Below are 13,987 nucleotides of genomic sequence, written 5' to 3'. Positions count from 1 at the left end.
ATACCAGTTTCTAGGATTTGCTTTAAAATACATTGGGGCTGGGGGGAGCACCTGGGTGGCTCAATTGGTTAAATGTCTGCCTTTGGCTCAAGTCGTGATCTGGAATCAAGCTCCGCATTGGGCTCCCTGCTCTGCAGGGAACCGGCTTCTCTCTCTGCCAGTCTCTCTCTGGCTCTCATGAATAAAAAAAAATACAATCTTTAAAAAAAAATAAAATACATCAGGGGGTGAGGAGAAGGAGGAGAGAATAAGAGATAAACCAAAGTAGGCAAAACCATGATCCCAAGGCATTTATTTTCTGATCCCAATGCATGGGCCTGTAAGAGGTCATTACACTGTCCTCGCTACTTTGGGGTATGTCTGAAAATCTTCATAACGAAAAACACTTTAAAATCCCCTTGTTAACAAAAAAGTCATTGACTTCGATAAACTGACCTCCACACTTAGGAGGAACACTTTGTAAAAATCACACATGAAAGCAGAGCAAGAAACAAGGGTGAAGGATTTCACACTCCCTGAATTTCCTTATTATTTTTTCAATCAGGATCACTCCCAGCCCCAGGCAACTCAGATCATTGGGTTCAGCATAGGTCTGAGAAGCCAGGGCAACAGCAAGCCCTGAAGCAAGCCCTCTGGGAGGCAGACAGCTTCAAGGCATAAAACCAGCACGAAGGGATTAGGACAAAACATAGGCCAGAAAAACCTGTGAAAGAAGGAGTGCTCCCCATGCCACAGAGTCCAGAGGCTTCCACTCTCATGCTCTGCCTTCATTTTCAATCATTAAGGAATCATCTAATAAAAACTCATTCACCAAAGTCATTTTATTTTGAAACCCATATGTCTTGGCCAGTCTCCTCACATCTACTAAAACAGAAGGGATGAAACCAGATGTCTGCCAAGATCCCCTCCAGATGGTTTCCTTTTTTCCAACAGGTCATGCTTTGCGCAAATGTTAGGCAACAAGGAAGATGACAGAGAAACCCAGCTTCACACCTTTAGATCTTATAGAGGTCATATTTATTCTTAAGTATGTCAAGTAACAAATCAGGATTTAGGGAGGAAGAGACTTCATGCGGAAGAATTATCTCAAGAGGGAGAAAGGGAGTGTGTTGCCACTGAGGGTGGGGACTGTGGCTACCTGGAAATGCAAGACCATGGGGCCTGCCAATATCTACCTGGGTTAAAAAGCATTTTTTTTAAAGATTTTATTTATTTATTTATGAGAGACACGGGGGTGGGGGCAGAGACACAGGCAGAGGGAGAAGCAGGCTCCATGCAGGAAGCCTGATGTGGGACTTCAACCCGGGACCCAAGGATGACACCCTGGGCAAAGGCAGGCGCCAAACCGCTGAGCGACCCAGGAATCCCCTAAAAAGCATTTTTTAAATAGGACTTTTGACCTTCAAATTTACGAAGTCTAAAAGTTACATGCAGGATTTGTCTGCTTTTTCAAATCATAAGCAACATCCCTAATGGACAAACATCTTCAATGAGTTTAATTATTTGAGCCTAAGCAAAATTGTTTTAAAAAGTAGGAGCCTGGTGACAGAAACTCACCAAATGAAAAGAAGCATTAGCCAAGGCACGCCTCAGCCATTTCCAAGTGGAAATCCCACATGGAAAATGCCAGCTAGTGTTGTCCAAGGAAATCCCAAGCAACTAAGAGCAAATATAACAAGTCACAGTAAGTCGCCTCCGAGTATGCACCAGAAAAAAGTTCTAACTTTCCTCCTGCAGGGCTACCTCCCAGATTTTCCTTGAAGTGCACAGTGAGTTCTGTTCTTGAAAAAAGATCTGGCTGGCACTTCCTTTGCTGCCCTGGCACAAAGTTCACCAGGACACTAATCTGATCCACCCTGGAACATTTCCTCCCATAATAAAATTCTCTCTCCAAAGACAAAGCAAACAGTGATGCAGAATACAAGAAACTAAAATGCCAGCCATGGTCAAGGGCAGAGATAAGAAAGAAATAAGAATACTGAGAATGTTCTAGCAGGACCTGTGCCTGAGCCACCCAGTGAGGCACTCCAGACACAAGATGTGGCCCTGGCAACTTACTAAGCAATTTATGCCTTGCTTCCTCCCTCTCCAAAGTCAGTAATTATGCCTACCTATACACTGTTGAGAGGAACAAATGAGGAAAGTTTGTGCAAAAGGAAAGAATTTTTTAAGCTAGAAAGCCTAACTCCTGTGATTCACAATTCTTAAAAAAACATGCTTCACATTTTCATTAGCAAAACTACTATAGCTTCCTTTAATGACCTTGGAAATTTCAAAGTCATGTATTTTTTTCATTTTCTAAAGTGAAAGTATTAAAAAAAAAAGGAAAAAAAAACTTATTTAAGATTTTATTTACTTGACAGAGAGACAGAGAGAAAGAGAGTACAAAAGCATGGGGAGCAGCAGGCAGAGGGAGAAGAGGCAGGTTCCCCCCAGAGAAGGGAGCCCACATAGGGCTCCATCCCAGGACTCTAGGATCATGACCTGAGCCAAAAGCAGATGCTTAACCTACTGAGCCACCGAGGTGCCCCTTAAGTTTTTTCAAACTACACATTTAACCCCTCCCCAGATACAGGTATGCCTCTGCCCATACAGGTGGGTATCTACCTTTGGTCTGCTTGAAATTCTCTACACTCTACCGGTGTAAGGTGGTATCATGATGCTTGCCCATTTTCCTGCTCTCCCTCATTTCACTCAAAACCATGGCCTGAAACCTCGTTAAGAAGGTGAAAATTTTGTACTAATACTGTCACAAACAGTCACAAAATATTCGGGCACTCTGGGGTCCAAACTCAGATCTGTGAAGACATGAGCATTATTAAAAGATGGTCTATACAAAAGTTTGACGACTTCCTCAGAAAGCTCCTGCTATCTTGGCCATGTTTCGCCCTGGCTGTCTCGAAGCAAGGCAATCAAGTCCTCTTTCAGTAACCAGAAAAGACAATCCACCCCATAGCTCAATTAATCAATGTTACAAAGAGTCCAATTATTACATAATCAGTTTAACTCCTGGAACGATCAATGCAGATAATCCAGAGCCTTTTCTGTTTTTTTTTTCCTAGGTCCCCAAAACAAGGCAAAGACAATTCAGTCTTCCAGGCCATGGTAAAGAATAACATACGTGTCAATAACACACCAACAGCACTGAGAGTCACCTACCAACAGGAATATGAAGCAACATATGGGTAATTCACAGCTCAGACTTTTTTATGTTTAAAGATTTTATTTATTTGAGGAGAGAATGCACAAGCACAAGTGGTAGACGGCAGGGGCAGAGGGAGAAGCAGACTGCTCGCTAAGCAAATAGCCTGACGTGAGGCTCAATCCCAGGACCCTGAGATCATGACCTGGACCTAAGCCAGACGCTTAATCGACTGAGCCACCCAGGCGCCCCTAGCCTGGACTTTTCAACTGCCAAGAAAGTACAGGCTGAGACATCAGAAGAGACACTCCAACAATTTCTCCTTGCTCCTCCAGGGCCCCCAAAAGCCCTTCATGCTTAGGTGTCAATGCGGTCCGAAGCTGACTCACCCAAGGCTGGAGCCCTGGACTACTCAGCTCTTCCCTCCCCTCCCCTCCCAACCCAGACCAGGAATTGGCTCCTGAGATGTGACTCTCCTGGTTCCACTCACCATGTCCTTGATTTATTATTTTTTCTTTTTTTTCCCTTGATTTATTTCTATTCATGTGCTGATCACTAGATCTAATTTCAAAAATAAAGGAGACATGCAGCCCTCTTGGTTATGCAGTCCTAAAATGAACAAAATTCTGACACCTGCTACAACACAGACAAACCCTGAGGACATTACACCAGTCACAAAAGGACAAATATGTACAATTCCACTTCAAGGACACTCCTAAAGAAGCCAAATCCACAGAGACAGGAAGCAGAATGGTGGCCCCCAGAGGCTAGGGACAAAGGAATGGGACTTGGTGTTTGAAGGGCACAGAATTTCAGTTTGTGCAAGTGAGAAATTTCTGGAGATGGATGTGGTGATGGCCATACAATAATGTGAATGTACTTAATGCCACTGAACTATACACAAGAATGGTGAAGATGGTGAATTTTATGTTACATATATTTTACCACAATTTTAAAAAATGGTTTTTTGGGGGGTTGTTTTGTTTTGAAAGATTTTATTTATTCATCAGATAGAGAGAGAGAAGCAGAGACATAGGCAGAGGGAGCAGCAGGCTCCCAGCAGGGAGCTTGATGCAGGACTCAATCCCAGGACCCTGGGATCATGCCCTGAGCCGAAAGCAGATGCTCAACCACTAAGTCAGCCAGGCATCCTTTGTTTTGTTTTAAAGCAAGATCCCTGTTTTGCAAGTTTTTCTACTGCTCAATGGTCCTGGACGCTTGTTTTACAGTTTCTGACCTAGGGCCTTGCCCGGCCATGGAATATCCCTGCCCTGATTGCAGAAAGGACCAAGAAGTGTTATATAAGATTGCATGCTCCACCTTCCACTCCTTAGGTACCGGATGCTTAAGTGCTGAGCCCATTACCTTCTTTGACTAACAGACTACTTACTCATATCTAAAGCAAGAGTCCATACTGGACCACTGTGGCTTATTTGCTTGCCTACTATTTGCTGCACACCACGCTCTATCCTGGACACTGGATAACTTTTATCTTCATTAGAGGACAGATTTAAAAAAAAAAAAAAAAAGTTAAGTAACAGCACTGATAAGTGCTGGAGGGCTCCACCAGCAGAGTGGGGTAAGTAGTCGGGGCGGGGGGAGGCGGGGCCGGGAGGAGTTTCTCAGAGGGGGCATTTGGGTGTCAACCTGAAAGACAGGGCACAGTCCTCCATACCTCTCTCCTACACAAGCCCTCACCACCCTCTCGCCATGCATCTTTTATCCACTGAGGTCAGTGAGGTTTATAAAGCTTTGAGATTCGTTGGTCCATGTAAGTCAAAAAATAATAGCAACTTATCGCTTAGTCCCTTCAAACCACAAATCCGCTGCCAAATAATATTGTTCACCCAGGGGATTATCTACCTTGCTCTTTCACCTCTGCTTAAAAACAAACAGAAGGAAGGAAAGAAAGAAGAAAATTCTTCTCAAAAGCTCTCCTATAGTCTCCTCACGCTGCCGTGCAAATAGTCAAAAATCAAATCAAAAGTGGTTCTTGCAGGCTACTCTTCCTGTTCCTGCCCACGTCCTGGTACCGCCCAGGCCTTTCCTACAGTTCTTCTTTGTGCTTTATCTGAGATTTAAAACCGGGGCAGGGATCCTTTCTCAATGCTCAAGACACAATAAAATATTAAATATGGTGAGTCAATATCACAGCACAGGATGCCCAAGTGACTCCCAGAAGAGGCCTAAAGATCTCAATCAATACCACAAGCCAAGACACAAATACCCTCCCCGTTCTTTCTCCCCTAACCCAAGAAAAGCAGCGCTGGAAAGAACCACTGCATACACAGGGGACTTCCTGTGGGCAATACAGCTGAGGAACGTGCAGCATCTGCAGACCTGCCATGGGTCAGGTCCAAGGCAAATACTCAGCCAAGTGGAAACTAAACAAAGCAGATCCTGGCTCAAGAGAAAGAATATTCTAGGAATTCAACCTTCTCAGGATTGCACTGTTTGGGCAGGGGAGTGGGAGAAGCAGGTAGAAGCTGCCGCAAACTTCACAGCATGCAGTTCGGCATCAGAAAGTGCATCCCCCTGCTGCAGAACTTCCTTACTATGTGCTCATCAAGGATCTTGCCGCCTCTCACTTCCCTACTCTTCATTCCAGCTCTACCTGCCTCCTCTGGATTGCTCAGTGTATTCCCCAGGGCCCCGTGAACACGAGTGGAGGGAGGCTCCTCACCCAGGAACCCCCTCACCACCCACAACACTAAGCACATGTCTGGTATGGGGCAGGCACTCAACATTTCACATGAATGGACTTTGGGGATTGAGAAGTATCCTGAAATATTTAAGTGTCTGGATGTTCATTTAGGTTTTTAAATACTGAAAAATTAGAACCAGTTAAGTATCTAATAAAGGACTAAATGAGTAAATTAGTCTACAGCCAGAAGGTTGAGGGCTGTGCAGCCATAAACTTGCTGTGGTCCGAAAGTACTCCAGGAGTCCCAAATGGCTACTGTAGACCTCCTGGACTACACAGATCCAGGAACTGAGCAGGGTCCCAGCTCTGCAGACTCCCCAGAAACCAATCTAGTGAGACAAAACTCCAGACATTCCCATCAAAAGCCCCAAACCCAGAGCAAGACCAACTATCTGGCCTGGAGAGAAATCGGAGAGAAAGAGAAAGGGACAGGGTCTTGCTGCATCCCACATCCAGCCCAGCAGCACACCTGTCCTCTCTGCTCTATCACCAAAATACTACTCAGAAAGTTCTCCTACACTGGTGCATATACTACAGTGTCAGCCTTAGATGACCATGTCCAAGCATGAGTGGGATGCAGAGCAACAGCATAGCAACCAAGCCAACACCTGACAGAAGAAGAGGATAAACAGAGGCGTACAAGGTGTTCAAAAGACAAACTGTGTCCTAGAAGAAACCCTCAAGGAAGAAAGGGAAATCCTCACAAACACTTCATGCTCCAAGACATCAAGGACATGAATTCAGGAAAATAAGAGTGCAAAGAGGAAAAGATGAAACAGAAAAAAGGGGAGAGGAGCTATCCAAGAAATGATGACCAAAACACAGTCAAATGAGGGGTGCCTAGGTGGTTCAGTCGGCTGAGCCTCTGACTTGATTTCAGTTCAGGTCACAATCTTGGGGTTATGGGATGGAACCCCGTGTCAGGCTCCACACTCAGTATGGAGTCTGCTTGCAATTCTCTCTCTCCCTCTCCCCCCCAGACCCCACTCATGTGTTCTCTCCCTCTCTAAATAAATTAAATGTTTAAAAAACACAGCCAAATTAGTAGGTTAAAGCAGCAAAGTGTGGGATACACAGCAGAAAACTGAATTACTATCTTAGAGGAAAGGATACTAGTTGAAGAGACAGATAAAAGCATAAAGGATACTAGCTGAAGAGACAGATAAAAACAAGAACGAAAAGCAGACAACAGCTATCCAACAGAAAGTCTCTGAGGTGGGGATTCCAATAAATGGAACATTAGGCACATTTTTTTTTAAAGATTTATTTATTTATTTGTGATAGACATAGAGAGAAAGAGAGAGGCAGAGACACAGGAGGAGGGAGAAGCAGGCTCCATGAGGGAGCCCGATGCGGGACTCGATCCCGGGACTCCAGGATCGCACCCTGGGCCAAAGGCAGATGCTAAACCGCTGAGCCACCCAGGGATCCCGATTAGGTGCATTTTTAAAAATACACATAATGAACAAGAAAATTTCCTGATGTGATTAAAGAAATCAAAAGCATACTGAAAAAAAATGAAAAAAAAAAAGCATACTGAAAGAGCACACTGAATTCCAGAAAAATCTAACACAATGTGTTCAAGGTAGTAACAGATCACAACCAAGTTACTAAACTACTTAACCTCAAGGATACAGACAGTTACAAGTGCAAAAAGCACATCACCCACAAGGGAGTAAAAAGGAGGGGGGAAAAAAAAAGGCCAGCCTCAGATTTCTCCCATTGCCTTGTTAATTACAGGAAGACCCTGGAGCAAGCTCTGGATGGCCAGAGACTATTATACCCAGCCAAGGTGTCAGTCATTCAAGTCCAAAGCAAGGGACAAACCCTTGTAAATGTGAGACAATGGGAGAAGAAAACAGGAATCTAGGCAATCAAGAGATGAGCCAAAATTAGAGCCCCTAGGTGGCTCTGTCAGTTGGGCACCTGAGAGAGAGAGAGATGAGCCAAAATTAAAGATTCTGTATTAGGAAAGCCATACCTGAATAAAAGCATTAGATCAATTTAAGTAGAGGACAGAGCCAAAGAATGATGGACAGCATGACAATGGACAGAATGAAAAGTACAACATGAAGTTAATAATAACATGCTTTTAAGTGAGAAACCAGAGAGGAAGGAAAAAGAGTAAAAATGCTGGCACCTTGGCAACCCCCTAGGCTGGGGAATAAACCCATATAGTCAGAATCACAAAACTGCTTTAAAAAGCCACAATCCTAACCTTGTGATGCTTTCACAAATCTCTTCCCTTAACCTTTAATGAACCCTTTAAAAAATAAGCTCTTAAGGAAACATTTATTTTTGAAGCTTAACATTTCTCTGGTTTTACTTCAACTTCTTGCTTAGTTGAGATCAAGTAAAAGCAATACTTTTGTTACAAAATAGCACTGTCAATTATTAGCATTGTAATTATTTTATTACAAAATAGCAGGTTCCATTTTCACAAAGTACAAAGGTACTTTTGTCTCCAAAACTATCACTGTACCTGCCCTAAATGTAGTATACAGTGGTCTCAATGAAGTGAACCCAGTGTGACCAGAGGTTACTTTGAGCATCTAGGATATGGGTAAGAGACATTTTCTTCCTTGTACTTGTCAAGTATTGATGGATTATACTGAATATGTGCCATTTTTATGATTTTATACTAATACAGAAGGATCTGTCTTAACTAGAACAAACTGGGGGGAAAAATACCAAGATGTTATGTTAGCAGTGCTTAGAATTGTAGGGTGGATATGGTAAAAATTTTCTTCTTCGTACTTTTCTGTATTCTCCAGGAAAAAATATCCAGCATTGTTAAAGAGGGTGTGGTGATGCTGGAAATTTATGGTAGCTAATCAAGTGTTGAGAGAGAAAAACCAAACTAGAAGCCTCGACATGTATTAGCACAGGTACACAGAAGAGTGTATCAGCACTGATAAGAGGGTACAGAAGATTTCCTGTCCTTCTCTCTTACCAACTTAATTTCTGAAAAGTGAACATTTACAACTTGTATAGTTAAAAAGACACATCTTGCTTTTGTTTCTTAATAGAAGAGGCTTCTCAGATGGAATGATTCCCAGTCCCTGAGATGCTGGCATGGCAGGCAGAGCATCAGAAAATGCAGGTGGATTAAAACCCCAGATGAAGAGGATGAGGGGATTTCAAAATTCCCATGGGGTGGAGCAGTCCAGTGATGCTGCACAAATGTGGAACAAGGGGGTGAAAACTGCCCTGAGTCAGACACAGCCCTCAGACACTACCCAGGACGATGTTTTTTAGGTCAGAAACAAAATTAAGGAGGAAAGGGCTCCATTCATACTCAACAATATATAGCATCCTGGAACAACACACCACACGAAAGCCTGGCATGCCCAAGCTAAGGTGCCCAAGCTTGTAGCCTTTATATGCTTTTGATGGCTGGAAAGAAAAAGAAAAGAGCTCATAAAAGCAGATGAGTTTCTAAAAGGAGTTACCTTCAAGCTTCACCAACATGCAGATACTCAGCATGCTTAGACCTTAAGGTTTGGAATATTCCAACTGGAACAAAACTCACCAGTGGCTATGGCCCAGTAAACGTCTGATCCACTCAGTAACTCACCACATGCTATGGGAGAATAAACCTGGGACCCAGGCACTTGAAGGAGAATTCGAAATGGAGCGACCCGTGCATTGGAATCCAGCACTGCATCCAGAGCACCTACCAGGCGACCTTCAAAAGAAAAAAGAAAGTGCACCTCTGAGCACAGGGACTGACCAGCTGCCCACTGCCCGCACACAGTTCAGTTGGTGTCTAAACATGACACGAGAAGGCAACAGGCTTGGGTCCAGTTCTTCAACTCACCTCTCAAGAGCCCGAGATCCATGAGGCCCAGAGCTCTGGCTACCCGGTGCCAGATACCCAACATCTGGAACAGGGCCTGACATTAACAGGCACTCAGTACATATTTGCAGAATCCAGTGACCAAGTGAACAAGGGACCCCAGAAGAGTCACCTAACTTGTTTGCTTTCCTCAACATCTTCAAAACAGAGGCAACATGACTCTGTAAATAAGAGCTGGGGATCTGTACTCAGAATGCCTGACTCGAGTCCCAGCTCCCCAATTTTCAAGCTGTGTGATCTTAAGCAAGTTACTTAACTTTTCCATGCCTTGTAAAATGGAATAATCGCTGTATACCTACCTCATAGGGTAATTGTAAGAAATAATGTATGCAACATTCAAAAAGTCTTAGACTATCACCTGGATGTAAGAAGCACCATTATTATTTTATCATCATCCCCATGGTGTATGAATAACCCCTGCCTACTCCAGAAGGGGACTGTGAGCAGCAAATAATATACTGGAGTCCTTCACAGGCCATAAAAGCATACAAAGTAAAGGTTTACCATTCTGTTGTCATGAATATCAGCATGAATCCACAGCAAACACAGAAACACACCCACCCACACAGCAGGTGGCAGACGATTTCATATTGTCCCATTACTGGTAAAAGTGTTTGCCAAGCTTCCACACTGTAAAGTTACTCCTTTTTCCCTTCATAATTAACAAGTATGCTGTGAAGTACTTTGAAACTACGTTCCTCATTAAATTTTCAACTTTTTTATTTCTATCAGTATGGTTTCATGTTCTCCTGCTTTATCCACTCTGGCATTACAGGTATTTTGATGTTCACATTGTCTCTGACAATGAGTAGCCAGTGAGAGCCCCTTCAAGCTGGCTTCTGTGTCCTTTGGACATGTCCTCATTATTCTTTCTACTTTCTGGCATGATCAAATCATCCCAGTTCATCCTGTATTTTTCCTGCTTTAGCCCTGGAATCAGCAATTTCTCCAAGAAGCCCTGGTTCATTTAGTGAAGAATGGTATGAAAAGCCAAGATCTAGGATGCTTGGGTGGGTCAGTGGTTGAGTGTCTGCCTTTGGCTCAGGGCGTGATCCTGGAGTCCTGGGATCAAGTTCTGCATCAGGCTCCTGGCAGGAAGCCTGCTTCTCCCTCTGCCTGTGTCTCTGCCCCTCTCTCTGTGTGTCTCTCATGAATAAATGGATAAAATCTTAAAAAATAATAATAATAAAAGCCAAAATCTGGGAGCCAGGTATACTTACTGCTATGAGGGTGCTTGCTCCCAGAACCTTTCAGTGGTCAGAATTTGGTACCACACGTACATGTGCGTATATGCATATGTGCATGGGTATATATATATGTATTTACATACATACACATAAGTACACATTAACATTATTTTTATATTGATTTTATACATAAAAACTGAGCTCACATCAGTACCTCCAATTGCAATCCACTACCTCATCGTTCATTCCCATTTCATTCCACATTTCCAACTCTCTTCAACACCAAGGAACCTGGTTTCCATTATTCTTAATGTATTTACATATCTAATCAGTCCTCCTGTTGCTACCACTGTCCCCTTTCTGACAGATGCCCTCTTCACCCTATTCAGGCTCCAACTGCCCATCCACCCCACCCATATAATCACCTTGATCTGTCCCAATTAATGGCTTGAGGGGAAGAAGGAGAGTGTGTGACTTTTTATAGCAATTATTCCTTAGGCTGCTCAGAATTTTTACCCCCTTACTGGTTTGCACTTGACTTACAGATAATTGAGGGGGGCTGAAAGCTGTCAGATTAAGGGGGTGCTACTTTAACACAGAACCTGCACAGCTGCTTAGGGGAGCTCTGTGATTAAAAACATGGGTCGGTGTGGGGGGGGGTAGGGTAAAGTTAAAGATGCATTTGTATAAGATTGATAAACATGCCTGACTGTCAAAGCTTGGAGGGAGGGAGTGATAGGGAAGTGGATGGACCCTAGAAAGGTGCTAAAAACCCCACCTGTTCTTCATGTAGATTTAGCACTTCCCAATTTAAGTGATCTGTTGTAGAATCCGTATCTAGTTTGCTAATAAGAAAAACCTGAGCAACAAAAAGAAGGAAGTGAGAAGGGTGGGAAATAACAGCATCACCACAACACAGAAAGCAGTCGTTTTTATCAGAAAGAGTGATTTTTTTTTTTCCTCTTCAACTCAGGAGGCTTTTGCAATGGTCCGGGTGTCTTATACCAACACAACCAACCTGGTACCAAACTTCAGCTGCTGGGAAGGTGGGGAGGGAGCAATGAAGGGAATGGGGGGCAGACAACGACTTCTAGTTTTATCTCTACCATGTAAAGAATTTGGAGTCCTCACTCCCATCCTGACAACAAGAAGCTGAGCAAACTGAAAACCAGGGGCTTTTCTGGGACCCATCAAAGAACTAAGGTCACAGGTCAAATCACAACCCAGAAATCTGGAGAGAAGAGACAATTCAAAGTCACAGCCAAGATCTGCTTGCCTGACACAGAAGGCACCGGGGCCATTACACCAGTAGGAACACTTAAATGGTGGTTTTGACAAGTTGCTGGAGGCTGAGTGCAAACTAACAGGAGAGTAAGAAACTCCTGGTGGCCACAGTCTTAGGGGGCCCTAAACCCGTATGGTTTTTACCACCAGGTTCTTGCTATGAAAAGCCAGGAAAAATCCCCACATGCTTGCCTAGGGGAAGGGAAGTCATCACAGTGACGGGTGCTCAGAGCATCCTACATAACACAGGCCTGCTCTCCAGGGGAAAGACTTTTCCAGAACTTTATCCTAGCTAGGGGAAGGCCATTTCTGACTTCAACTCACCTCAATCCATCTCACCTAAGGAGGGGGTGAGAGGAAGAGAGAGGCATCCAAGAAACACTGCTAAAGAGTACAACCCAGGGACACAGACTGAGATTTCTCTGATAAGATTTACAGGGTGCTTCTCCCCATTCTTTATCACCATATCAACAGCTGAAGAGCTGGAAGACTTCGATTCCACGTGAAGAGTTCAGGGTTTTGGGGTTTCTCAGTGTTTAAGAAATCTCTACACCCAACATAAGGCTTGAACTCACAACTCTGAGACTAAGAGTCCTATGCTCTGGGGCACCTGGGTGGCTCAGTTGGTTAAGCGTCCAACCCTTGGTTTCAGCTCAGGTCATGATCTCTGGGTCATGAGATGGTATACACTCTCAAGCTCCTCCTGCCTCTGCGCTCTCTCTCTCTCTCTCTCTCAAATAAATAAATAAAATCTTAAAAAAAAAGAATTAAAAAAAAGAAAAGAAAAGGCCATGCTCTACAGACTGAGCTAGCCAGGTACCCTGGAATTCGTTGTTAAAGCAGCCCAAAGACAGACCAAAGCAAGGACACCTAAGGAATCTGAGAACCTCAGGCACCTGTAGCTACAGCACACAAATACAGCCCAAGTCCTGGTCAGAATCACATAGAACTAAGAACTATTTCTTCAGTTCTTAGTACTCCATACATCATGTCGGGCTTTCAGAAACAATTACAAAGAATGCTGAGAAGCAAGAAAACAGTCTGGAGAGACAAAGCAAATATGAGAGAATGAGCCTCATGTGTGACACAGACAAGATGCCCGACCAGTCCTATCAGAATCACCAAATTCATTAAAAACAAGGGAAGTCTGAGAAACTGTCACAGCCAAGATGACAACCACATGGGAAGTAATGTCCTGAGAGGTGACCCCCGGAGCAGAAAAAGGCCAGCAAAACCTGTATAAAACATGGCCTTTACCAAACTATCACCACATTCGTTTTCTACTGCTGCTCCAACAAATAACCACAAACAGTAGCTTAAAACAAAACAAATCTATTATCTCATAGTTCTGTAGGTCGGAGGTCTGATACAGACCCCACTAAGCTAAAATCAAGGTGTCAACAGGCACATTCCTTTCTGGAGGCCCAAGATGAGAGTCCCTTTGCTTGCCTTTCCCAGCCCTGAGTGGCCACTCACTTTATTTGGGTCCGGGCCTCTTCCCCCATCTTCAAAGCCAGCAACACCAGGGTGAGTTCCTCTTCCACTTTTGAAACCCCTTATGATCACATTGAGCCCTCCTGCTTAATTCATGCTCATCTCCCTACATTAAGATCTGCTGGTTAGCAACCCAATTAATTCCACCTGCACACTTAGTTCCCTTTTGCCACAGAACCTAACATATTTACAGGCTTAAGTCATAGTCTGCCCATCACCATAATCCATCAATATCTGTTCATTCACTGTAATAAATACACCATACTAATATGTCAATAGTCAGAGAAATTGGGTATAGTGTCTAAGACAACTCCCTA

The 13,987-nt window shown here is 43.7% G+C and overlaps 1 protein-coding gene across 3 annotated transcripts in view; it reads right to left on the bottom strand.

The window, feature by feature from the left end:
- TBC1D8 (TBC1 domain family member 8) overlaps window positions 1-13,987 on the bottom strand; it is a 112,723-nt gene that overhangs the window by 60,509 nt on the left and 38,227 nt on the right. Inside the window, exon 2 of one of the 3 annotated variants that reach the window (XM_072742964.1) lies at window positions 9,379-9,534. The exons of 1 other annotated variant lie outside the window; for it this stretch is intronic. In XM_072742964.1, the coding sequence (XP_072599065.1) occupies window positions 9,379-9,534 (156 nt within the window). The remainder of the gene's footprint in view (window positions 1-9,378; window positions 9,535-13,987) is intronic. One more of the 3 variants, XM_072742965.1, reaches the window with a different exon arrangement.

The sequence above is a fragment of the Vulpes vulpes genome, chromosome 16 (genome assembly GCF_048418805.1).
Source record: "Vulpes vulpes isolate BD-2025 chromosome 16, VulVul3, whole genome shotgun sequence".
NCBI lineage: Eukaryota > Metazoa > Chordata > Mammalia > Carnivora > Canidae > Vulpes > Vulpes vulpes.
Note: the sequence above shows the minus strand (reverse complement) of the source record. Positions and strands in the feature narration are given on the sequence as shown.